Source organism: Arachis hypogaea, chromosome 5 (assembly GCF_003086295.3).
Source record: "Arachis hypogaea cultivar Tifrunner chromosome 5, arahy.Tifrunner.gnm2.J5K5, whole genome shotgun sequence".
Classification (NCBI taxonomy): domain Eukaryota; kingdom Viridiplantae; phylum Streptophyta; class Magnoliopsida; order Fabales; family Fabaceae; genus Arachis; species Arachis hypogaea.
In genome coordinates, this window is record NC_092040.1 from 92,305,422 (window position 1) to 92,317,465 (window position 12,044).

At 38.8% G+C, this 12,044-nt stretch overlaps 2 protein-coding genes across 2 annotated transcripts; one reads left to right on the forward strand and one right to left on the reverse strand.

The window, feature by feature from the left end:
* The first annotated feature begins 203 nt into the window (after positions 1-203).
* Positions 204-1,139, forward strand: LOC140173241 (uncharacterized). The gene is made up of 2 exons (XM_072196031.1): positions 204-788; positions 903-1,139. The coding sequence occupies exons 1-2, from the start codon at positions 204-206 to the stop codon at positions 1,137-1,139; spliced, it is 822 nt and encodes a 273-aa protein (XP_072052132.1).
* A 7,166-nt stretch (positions 1,140-8,305) lies between these two features.
* On the reverse strand, positions 8,306-10,310 carry LOC112801934 (heterogeneous nuclear ribonucleoprotein 1). The gene is made up of 6 exons (XM_025844888.3): positions 10,158-10,310; positions 10,012-10,052; positions 9,751-9,914; positions 9,564-9,660; positions 9,046-9,200; positions 8,306-8,887 (listed from the first exon to the last, which is right to left on the reverse strand). Exons 1-6 carry the CDS (start codon positions 10,184-10,186, stop codon positions 8,483-8,485), a joined length of 891 nt encoding a protein of 296 aa, XP_025700673.1. The 5' UTR covers positions 10,187-10,310; the 3' UTR covers positions 8,306-8,482.
* Between the last annotated feature and the right edge of the window lie 1,734 nt (positions 10,311-12,044).

Consider the following 12,044-nt stretch of genomic DNA (forward strand, 5'->3'; position numbering starts at 1 on the left):
TTGCTAAGACCTTCAAAGAACTCAAACAAGGCTTACTAAATCAATAAGATGCATACTTTGGCAATTCCAAGGGAGAACGACTCGGGAGACTAGTACTCTCGGATATAGATTGTAGATTTGTTTGATGATGGATTTTGCGTTGGTTTAGACTATACTACGATTGATCACTTGATAAATTCTATACCGACAAAAATTCATTTGTCATGGACCAAGGGAGCTCGATTGACATCCTCTTCAAGCCCGCATTCGACAAGTTAGGGTTGGATGAAAGGGAGCTAAAAGCTTATCCAGATACCCTGTATGGACTAGGAGACATGCCAATAAAGCCACTAGGATACATCACCCTCCACACGACCTTTGAAAAGGGGGAAAATTCCAAAACTCTTAGCATCGACTTTATAGTCGTCGATGTCGAGTCAGCGTATAATGCCTTAATTGGCAGGACTACCCTAAATCGGCTCAGAACAGTGGTATCAACCCCTCATCTTTGCATGAAATTCTCAATACATACGGGAATAGCGACGGTGCGGGGAGACCAGAAATTGGCAAGAAAGTGCTACAATGAAAGTTTGAACCTCCGAGGAAAAGGCAAGGAAGTCCACACCATAGAACTTGGGGGGGTAAAAGCTAAAGAAGAGTTACGGCCGCAACCGGGGGAAAAAACTGAAGAAGTTCAAATCGGAAAAGAGGATGGGAAAAATACCAACATAGGAGCCAGTCTAGATGGAGATTTAAGACAGAGGCTGATAAAGCTCCTGCGAGACAATTCTGACCTCTTCGCCTGGAAAGCTTCTGACATGCCAGGGATAGACCCTCAACTCATGTCCCACAAGCTTTAAGTACATCCCAGATCATGACCAGTATAACAGCACAGGCGTAAGCTCGGGCCAGAATGAGCTCAGGTGGTGAAGGAGCAAGTACAAGCTCTCTTGGAAGCCGACTTCATCAAAGAGGTCAAGTATCCAGTATGGCTAGCAAATGTAGTTCTGGTCAAAAAACATCACGGCAAGTGGAGGATGTGCGTTGATTACACTGACCTGAACAAGGCATGCCCCAAAGACCTAGATCCACTTTCCAGTATTGATACCTTGGTAGATGCGAGCTCAGGGTATCAGTACTTGTCGTTTATGGATGCTTAGTCGGGATACAACCAAATTCCGATGTATAATTCGGATGAAGAAAAAACCTCATTCATCACGCCTAGAGCAAACTACTGCTATGTGATAATGCCTTTTGGATTAAAAAATGCTGGGGCCACGTACCAAAGATTGATGAATAAAGTGTTTGCTCCCCACATCGGGAACTTAATGGAGGTCTACGTGGATGACATGCTGGTGAAAACCAAGGAGGAGACCGACCTCTTGACAGATCTCTCGCAAGTTTTCGACACCGTAAGGTTACATGGGATGAGACTAAATCTCACAAAATGTACCTTCCCGGTGGAGGCCAGAAAATTTCTAGGATTCATGCTAACACAAAGGGGGATCAAAGCAAATCCCGACAAGTGCAAAGCTATTCTAGAAATGAAAAGCCCGACTTGCCTAAGAGAGGTTCAACAATTGAACGGCCGACTCGCTGCCCTTTCCAGGTTCTTGGTGGGATCAGCACTAAGATCCCTTCCACTATTCTCCCTACTAAGAAAAGGATGCCAGTTCGAATGGACTCTGGAATGCGAAAAAGCATTCCAAGAGTTCAAAAGATTTTTGAGCCAGCCTCCAATTCTGACCCGACCCATAGTCGAGGAAGAACTCGTCTTATATCTGTCGGTAGCAGACAAAGCTGTGGCGCATCAGCTCTAATACGGGAAGATGAGGTCGGGCAGCATCCTATGTACTTCACCAGCAAAGTTTTACAAGGCCCTGAACTAAAGTATTAAAAACTTGAAAAGTTTGCATACTCCTTAGTAGTAGCCTCACGCCGATTACGGCCTTATTTCCAAGCACACACAATAAAGGTGCGAACGAACTAGCCCATGAAGCAGATCCTCTAGAAGACGAACATTGCAGGCAGAATGGTTCAATGGGCAATAGAGCTTTCCGAGTTTGACCTGAAATACGAAACTCGGACGGTAATAAAAGCCCATTGCCTCACCGACTTCATAGCAAAATACGCAGGAGATCAAGAGGAAAAATCCACTACATAGGAGTTATATGTAGATGGATCTTCCAACAAGGTTGGAAGCGGTGCAAGCATAATACTAGTCAGCAAAGAGGGAACGCAAATAGAAGTCTCCCTCAAGTTCGAGTTCCCAGCTTCCAACAATCAGGCAGAATATGAAGCCTTGATTGCAGGGTTAAAGCTGGCAGAAGAAGTTGGTGCAAGCAAAGTAATGGTATTCAGCGATTCTTAGGTGGTGACTTCCCAAATAAATGGAGAATATCAGGCCAAAGATCCCAACATGAAAAGGTACTTGGACAAAACCTTGGAGCATCTTAGGTGCTTTGAAGAGACTGAGGTCAAGCATATAACTCGGGACCTCAACAGCAGGGCAGACGCCCTCTCCAAGCTTGCAAGTACCAAACCAGGAGGGAACAACAGAAGCCTAATCCAAGAAACTCTCCCTGAACCCTCTGTGGTCAAAATAGAGGCTGTTCAAGATGTCGTTGAAGTCGCCGGGTTAGACCTCGGGTGGATAAAGCCCTTAGTCGAATACCTGAAATTCGACATCCTCCCCAAAGAGGAAAAAGAGGCGAAAAAGATCCGGAGGGAAGCACAAAACTACACACTGGTGAAAAATATCCTCTATAAAAGGGGAATATCAACACCACTACTAAAGTGCGTCCCGACCTCAAGAACAACCGAGGTGTTAGAGGAGGTTCACAATGGAATTTGCGAGAACCATCTTGGGGCTAGGTCGTTAGCCAGAAAAGTAATTCGAGCGGGGTTCTACTGGCCGACCTTACAAAAAGATTCCACAGAATTTGTGAAGAAGTGCCAACCATGCCAAATGCATTCAAACTTCCATGTAGCTCCCCCCGAGGAGCTCATTAGTATAACTTCCCCATGGCCTTTCGCAAAATGGGGGTTGGACTTGCTAGGACCATTCCCCCAAGCGCCGGGGGAAGTAAAGTATCTAATAGTGGGAGTGGATTATTTCATAAAGTAGATAGAAGCAGAACCATTGGCCACCATCACCGCTCAAAGAAGTCGAAAGTTCCTCTACAAGAACATTATCACCAGGTATGGAGTACCTCACTCTATCACTACCGATAATGGCACTCAGTTCACCGACTCAACCTTCAAAAACCTGGTATCCAGTATGAAGATCAAACATCAGTTTACATCGGTGGAACATCCACAAGCAAATGGACAAGCCGAGGCAGCAAACAAGGTCATACTGGCAGGGTTAAAGAAAAAGGTTGCAGGACGCAAAGGGGGCTTGGGCCGAGGAGCTCCAACAAGTGCTTTAAGCTTATCGGACCACACCTCAGTCTGTCACAGGGCAAACACCCTTCCAACTTTCTTATGGCATAGAAGCCATGATAACAGTCGAGATCAACGAGCAAAGTCCAAGGGTGAGCTTCTACGACGAGGTTGGAAATATACAGGGGCATAAAGAAGAACTTGAGCTACTCCCCGAAGTCCGAGAACAAGCCCAAATTAAAGAAGCAGCATTGAAACAAAGGATGACAAACAGATATAACAAAAAGGTCATTCGAAGAAGCTTCGCCCCAGACGATTTGGTTTTGATCAAAAACGACACAGGAGTCAACAAGTCTGGGGAAGGAAAGCTTGCCGCCAATTGGAAGGGACCATACAAAATTAAAAAGGTCTTAGGAAAATACTATTATAAAGTGACCGACTTAAACGGTACCGAGCTACCTAGGTCGTGGCATGCTTGTAACATGAAAATGTACTGTAGTTAAAAACGAACTCCACTCCCTGATGTACTATTTTCCCAACTTCATGGTTTTTTCCCAAAGAAAGGGTTTTCCTGAAGGGGGTTTTTAACGAGGCATCAAAGTGGGGACTAAGGGGCAACAAAATTGTCAAAACCCTTAGTAGCAAAAAAGTACCTTTACAAATAAATAAAGATCTTTTTCCATATCTCTTTGCAAATTCCTTTAAATATTTTCATTCTCTCCACGAAACGCGCCGACTTAACCTCGACAAAACGTGAAAATCCCATGAATTGACCTAGATGGTCGTCAGGATAAAACGACGAGGTACAAGTCAGTGCAAAGAGGTTATAAAAGCTGATCATGTAATAACTCACAGGCCAACCAACTTATGAGTCGGAGAACCCGAGAAGAAACGAAATGCGTCGCAAGAATAACCTAATTTACAAAAACTCAATAAAAAATAATTGAGTACGAGGAATATCAAAAAGAGATAAGAAAATCCATCGAAAAATCAAAGGTAAAAACTGTCCCCAAGTCTTAAGAAAAACTTAGACAAAGGACGGCCGGCCGAGGTAGAAAATTTTCCAAAAAAATAATGGGTTTTTTTTTTCAACGAAAAGAAAAAGATCAAAACAAGGTTTTTCAAAACCTAAAGAGAAATCATGTAGAGCAACATAAATATAACCTAAAACCCTTATCCAAAAAAGGGTATTTTTAATTTTGTTTACGACCACAAAGGGTCAAGAAGTGTTAGAAAACAACCACCACAATAAAACATAAAAATTGTTTAAAAAACGAGGGACCCACGGGCCGGGCCCCATATAGCCATCATAAATTAATTGGAAGAAGGAAGGTCACCACCATCAAGAGGAAGATCATCGCCAGGAGGAGCAATCGGAGCGCCATCAGGGCCGGGGGAGAAGTCAGAGCAGCACCAACAGGGGACGGGGCACGAGGATCAGAACCCTTCTCCGAAGCCTTCGAGGAACTCGGGACGTCTCCTAGTCGGGGAGGGGACTCTATTATCCTCTGACCCCGAGTTTTTAGCTCGAATTCAGACACAGGTCGGGGGGAAAAACAATAGCCCCATCAATCACGACCTTATCAGAATCCAAAGGAGAGAGATCCAGGTCGGCAGCAATAACCCCGACCTGTTCCTTAAAGATCCTCCACACCTCCTCGGCTCCCTCAGCGATGGAGTCCTCCAGTTCCACATAGGCATCCCGAGCTCTCACCAAATCCTTTTTCACCTCCACAAGGTCCTGGAACAAACTCGAATAGCTCTGTTCCGCTTTCTCCCTCAGACCCTCTGCCATGGCACACCGGTCCATCAATTTCTTCTCCTCCTCTCGGAGACTATCCCTCTCCTCCTTCAACCCGGTGACCTCCTTCTTCAACCTCTTCTCAGCTTCTTGATATAAAAGAATCCTCCCCTCTAGCCCCTCAACCCTCAGGGATGAGCCCAAAGAGTTGAGGGGAGTCTTCTCAAAAATATCCAAAAGCTTAGTGCACACCCCCGCCGCCCTAACACTCCCCTGAACCAGAAGATTAAGGTGGTTTCGAACGGAAGCATCATCCATACTTATACGAATATGGGGATAGATGTAATTTCGAATAAATTGAGGCGCATCAGACTTTGCCTCACCTTCAAAAGAAGAGCTAGACCCTGAAGTCTTGCGCTTCTTCAGCTCTGGCTCAGGGAAAGATCAATGAGGAGAGGAAGGAAGAGAAAAGGTGGAAGAGGATATGATAATAGGTCGGGAGGGGGTTCCCAGGTTGTGAGGGGGAGGAGGAGGAGGGCCAGCAGCCCTAGCGCGGGACCTCGCCTTGGCCTCCTGGACTCTCTAGTAAGATTCTCTGAAATTCTTCTTCGCCATCTCTGCAAGAACCATTGGATAAAAAAATCAGTAAACAAGTCGGAGATAAACAACTCAGACAATCACTCGACAAAAAACATAAACAAATAGGATGCTACCTAATTGGGCCTGGACAAAGGTCGGAGACCCCTAAAAAAACTTTTTCGTATCCAAATAGGGGGCCCTCCCCCATACTTCTCGGAAGAACCCCACAATGGCCACCTCCACCTCGTCCAAATCATCCAAATTATATTTTTCACAAGGAAAGGCCTCCAGCCAGTATAAGGGAAAGCGGGGAGAAAAATTTTGGTCCGAAAAAAAAGGGTGGTGACCCTCAACAGATCGCACTTTAAAAAAAAAATTTAAAATCATGAAAAGATTCATCAAAGAGGGTCAAAACTCTCCGGCCTTGTATAGCTCGGAAAGACACCCATTGTTGTTTGTTATTTTGCCCACTAAAGGGCTTGGTCATATGAAAGAGGAAAAAGAAAATCCTCAAAGAAGTTGGAAAATCCAGCGCATGGCTGATAAATTGATAAATTTTCAAAAAACCCTAAGAGTTAGGATGAACCTGGGTAGGGACTATCCGGCAATGAGATAGAACGGCTATCTCAAAGTCAGAAAAAGGAAGAAGAATTCCCAAACGGGTGAAAAAACTCTCATACATAAAAATAAAATGAGAGTCTTCCTCAAAATCTCTTCCAAAACAAACCCGGTCTTCCGGACCCCGGGGCTATCAGTTCATATCTCGACTCATCATCATCAGAAGCACAAATTCTATGGTGCGTACGAAGGTCGGTAATGTAGTCAGTATCCACAAGGGGTTCTTCTCCAAGAACAGTAACATCAACCCACTGAGCGAGGGACTCTACAGAAGACATCTTTTTTTAAAAAAAGGAAAGGATCCTGAAACCTACAAAGGGAAAAGGAAAAAGGATAAAAAACAGGGTCTCTAAGAGGCCTGGGATTAGATCCTTAACAAAACAGAATCACTAAGTCTACGACCAACACTCCTCTCAAAACAAAAACATGCAAATAAAAGTATTTGTAAAAGAGGATAGGAGAAAAAACTGACCTTTACTTTTGAAGGATCAAAGGTACAACAACAGTTGAACGAAGAAGCCTTCTTTCAATGCAGAGTGCGTAAGTAAGTTTTCATAAACGAAACAAGGGAAAAGGAGGATAAGTATTTATAAGCACGTTAGGAGTATAAAGGTAAAACGACACAACCATTTAAGAATTGCACCGTTATCAATGTAAACACCCACCCCCGTGCATGAATGCTCAAAACTCTAAGAGACGCGACGTTTGATTAGACACGACGGTTAAGGAAATTTGAATCACGTCGGTTCTTCAACAAGTCGGCTACGACCCCGAGTTTTATACTCGAACCCAACTCATGAAATGGCTTGGATTCGAGTAGGGGCAATGTTCATACCTGGCGCAACGCTAAAGGCCCAGGATCCAATAAGACAAAAAGGCCCAATCCGAAGATTGGCCCCTCTCGCAACCGACTTCCACCAAATAGGTCGGTTTGTACACAAAAGGAAGTTGGGAGTCAGACTAACTGGCAGATAGCACTTATTCAAATAAGTAACTGCCCCTAAAATCTCTCAACCCACTTCCAGGAGTCAAATCCTAACCTCTCTAAGATAAAGGGACGGTTATCCTCCTTAAAAGGTGGAACCACTCCAACGATGGTCATGAGTTCACCACTATAAGTACACTGACAACTCTCAGGTATTCCTAAGTTCTAATACATTCTAAACCTGCTTAACCCCATGCTGACTTAGGCATCGAAGTGTCTTTGCAGGTACCACCCCCCATCCTTTCACATACACAACTCGGAGGCGGCTCCCAGACGTAAACCAAGTCGGAGACCACCCTCTTCCAACGCTTGGGCCTCACAAACAAGCTCAACCACTGTCCGGTTCTAGGTAAGCCCCGGAACAATAATAATAATAATAATAATAATAATAATAATAATAATAATAATAATAATAATAATAATAATAATAATAATAATAATAATAATAAAGTGTTATTTGGATGAAACAAGTGTTTTCAATTTTTTAGGAGAATTTTTTTTTATTAGAAGATTTTTTCTAATAGCATCTAAAAATAAAAATATCGTTTTTTTTTTTAAAAATGTATCTAAACTGCTAAACACCCTCAAAATGTTCGAAAAGTATTTTTTTTCCCCTCTAAGAAACTAATCCAAGCAAACACTTACTAAAGTGCTTTGTTTAAACTTTTTTTTGTTTGAATCTACATGATAATTACTATACTCAAAATTTAAGTCCCATAAGAATATAGATGTTTTCTAACAAAATATTGAACTAAGACAAATGATTATTGGTTAGAAATTGAATTTTTTTTTCAATATTTGTGTACCTTTATTTATATAATAAAAATGATTTATAGTTTACATATATTATCAAGTAACCTAGACTATTCATGTGAGGTTAAGAATCTTTGGGGAGATCAATGGAAGCTAAGTGCATTATTTATAAAATTTAGAAAACATAAAATTCTAAAAATAAAAACAGAACCATGTCTATCTGCACAAAAAAGTCACTAAAATAAAGCAGAAACAAAATCCCAAGATGTTTCAATATACACAAATGTTATGAATGAAGAACAGAACCATGTCTATCTGCACAATCTTTTCATGTAGTAAACTAACACAATTCTGAAACATGAAGTAATCAAATCAAGTAAAAAACTAAAAAAAAGTTACTAGTAACCAGAAATGTCATGAATGAAGAACAAAATCATCTATATCTATTCCATTGACACCTTTGGATTATCATGATGGCCAGCATTCAAGGCACCACCTCCACTACTACTAGCCCCTTGAGAGACATTGGCTTGGCCGCGGCGATGGCCAGCAAAAGTAGAAATATTCTGTCTCATTGCACCACCACCTTGCCCTCCTGCTTCTATAGGAACATCATTGTATTGTCCATGACCAATGGAATTAGGAAATGCTACAGAGGGTACCATAGTACCATAGCTTCCATAAGGTTGCCACAACTGATTTTGGACCACCCTGCCACTCGACGTGCTTCCCCCGGCCGGGTTAGAAACAGCCATTCGACCAGGATCGGCTCTAGCAGCATTCAATGGAACACTTACCCTACATGGAAGCGTTGGTCCCCTATTTTGGAGATGCTTGCTTATTTCCAACTACAATGCAAGATAAAGAAAACTTGCTCAGTTCCAACAACTTTCTCTTTTGAACAAAATAATAAAAATAGAATCTGAAAAGTGTTAGTTTTAGTATGTATATTTATAACAAGATATGAGCATGGATGGTGATTTGGTTTTAATAGAAGATTCCTCACTTTATATCCATGAAAATTAATCCAATTCCCAAAACGTGCTATAAGATCATCAACTTGCTGAGGAGACTCAAAGTAAATGTATCCATGGCCTTTTTCCCTTTCTATGCTGCATAAAACGACTGGTCCATAATCACTAAAGAAATTTGCCAAAAAACCTGAGACAGAAAAATGCAAGTCATTCATCATCAACATTTAAAATTAAGATTTCAAATATCTTTCTATAATTTACTTCCACATAACTAAAGAAAAACAATGACATCAATACAATACCTAAAGGAGTAGGACAATGAAGTCGTTTTGCTTATAAACTAGTCCACTACATCAAGCTATCTTAAACATTTTAAATTCTTGATTATTTGTTTCATATTTACTAATCATGCCATTACTTGTAGTACAAGTAATTAAAAACTAGACTAACTAACAAAGAAAGAAAGCATGAACATATTAGGCACCCAAAACAATACTGAGTTAAAAGAATTTGAATTTTGATTAGAATAGTAACTGAAGAAGAAACAAACCTGGAGACACATTTCCAGGAATTCCATAAACATAAAGTGTGTTTTCCGGAAACGTATCATCAACATTCCTTTCCCCAAGGCATCTTTCAACCGTAACCTATAACCAACCACAAGAAAAGACTTATAACAAATGTAGCATAGGAAGAACAAGTCCCAATAAAGCCAAGAGCAATTTGCATTGTTTTACCTGACAACCATCAATAATATGATTCTCCACTATGACTCTATCAACCACAGAGACATCTTTAAAAGTTACAAACCCGACTCTGAGATTCCGGCGCGGGTTGCGGTCCTCCCTGACGGTACAACTCTTAACCTTGCCATATTTAGAAAAGTACATCCTAACTTCATCTGCAAAACTCAAATGATAAGCAAGAAATTAATGCATGCAATCCAAAATAGTCACCAAATTCAGAAAAAGAATATGAATAGAAGACAAAGCACTAACCATGTTCTGTGGCTGGTGATAAACCGCGTATATATATCTTGCTGCAAATTGTAGGGTTCAGTTAAATTAGAATAGAACCCAAGAACATTGACATTCATATCTAACTATACATTTCAAACAGAGTGAAGAAGAAGAAGGGAAATTACCCAGGAACAAAGTTGGGATTTTGGTCCATTGCTCTCAAATCTAAAGAAACGTAATTTCTTGCTCTTTCTTTTTTTTTCTTTTTCTTGGGGTTGAAGAAAACGTGAGCTCTCAAATTTTGGAGATAGAAGAAAATGTAAGCTTAGGAAGAAAACAAGAGTAACTACTAACTAACGGTTCATATAAATTTTGGCGCCATGCTTCTTTCTTCTTTGTTTTTCCCTTTTTTTTTTTTTAATGTTTTAGTTCCTCCTTAAATGCTTATAATTTTACACAATCTTTATCAAAGTTTCTATAGTTTAAAAAATAAAAATTTTAATAAAATCCTTATTAAACTTTAAAAGCTTCTAATTGAATAATTTGTAGTTTGGAAATTTTGTGACCAAATTCTTGTATTATTTGTGTTTTTTGGTATATTCTCAACAAATTTTGTATTAGACATAGAGCCCGTTTGGGAAGGTTTAAAAGTAACTTTTTTGAACTTTTGGCTTATGAAAAGTAGTAGTATTAATGTCTCGTGCAATTTTCAAAACAAAATTGCAGCTTTCTAAAAAGTTATTTAGGAGTTTATAGAGAAGTTAAAAAAAATGACTTCTCTCATAATACAATTACTTTTTATCACATTTCTATAAAATAAGTATTTTTAGAACAAAAAATCTAAACATAAAATAACTTATTTACAGACTACTTTTAATATAGTCATTTATTGTTTAAGTTATTTTTTTAAAAGTAACTTAATTAAACTGTTTACCCAAATGGTACCATATTAGTCTCTAAAAAAAGAAATTGCCAAATTTGTTCTCAATTTTGAAATATTAAGTATATTAGTCCTTAGCAAAATAGAAACAAAACTTGGATCTTTCAAAGCATAAAATTATCAAAACATAAGTTTTATACTTAATTTCACAAATTAAATGATAATTTAATTGATATAGTATTTTAAATATTTTTTAAATTACATATTGTATAAATATAATTGGTCATTATATATTATATAACTATCTGTTACTTCTAATTCTGAAAAAAAAAATCAAGTTTTAACTCTTATACTACTTTGGAGGACTATACTTTATATTAATTTTTTTTTAATATCAAAAGTCCTGGTAATGATTTTTTAGATGCTAATGAGTCAAATGGTGATTTTTAATAAATTTTTAGAAATCGTTTAATGTTCCGTTTTACATTCATAAGTTTATTAAAATTGTAGATTTTTTGGAATTTGAACTAAAACACAAAAGTTGAATTTCTATTCTTATTTGTTTTGATTTTTTTATATTTTATTTGAATCCAAATGGGATATTTTCTTATTGATATTTATATTTTAAAATTAATACAATTAACTTAAAGTAATAAATGTCAATAATCTATATCAATACTAAATCGAATCAACTAAATTCAATTTACATGTATATTCTACAGAAATAGTAAATCGAATCACTAATGATATACTTATAAACATAGAGTTGATTAAAAACCTTAAAGAATAAGGATTTGATTAGTATGTTAGTATGCTCAAGGATAATTTGTTATGGCAGCATATCCTCCACTCCCATACTATATGCATGCACTAAAAATCAACTATCAGTCATTCATATATAATACATGTTAAAATACAAAATACACATTAAAAATAAATTAAATAATACTTGTATTTATATGTACATACATAATACCTAATTTAGTAGTTGATTTTTTAAGTGCATATAATATTTTTTTAATCCCTCTTAAGCGTCACTCACACCAGCAACAGTCCTATCACCCAAAACGCATGTCTTATTTCAGCCTTATTTATTTCATGCTTCATTGGTTCAGCGCATTTTACTTCTACCTACACAGCGGGATAAAGGAAACTTGCTCAATTGATAAGAATTTCATGCATTAATAAAACA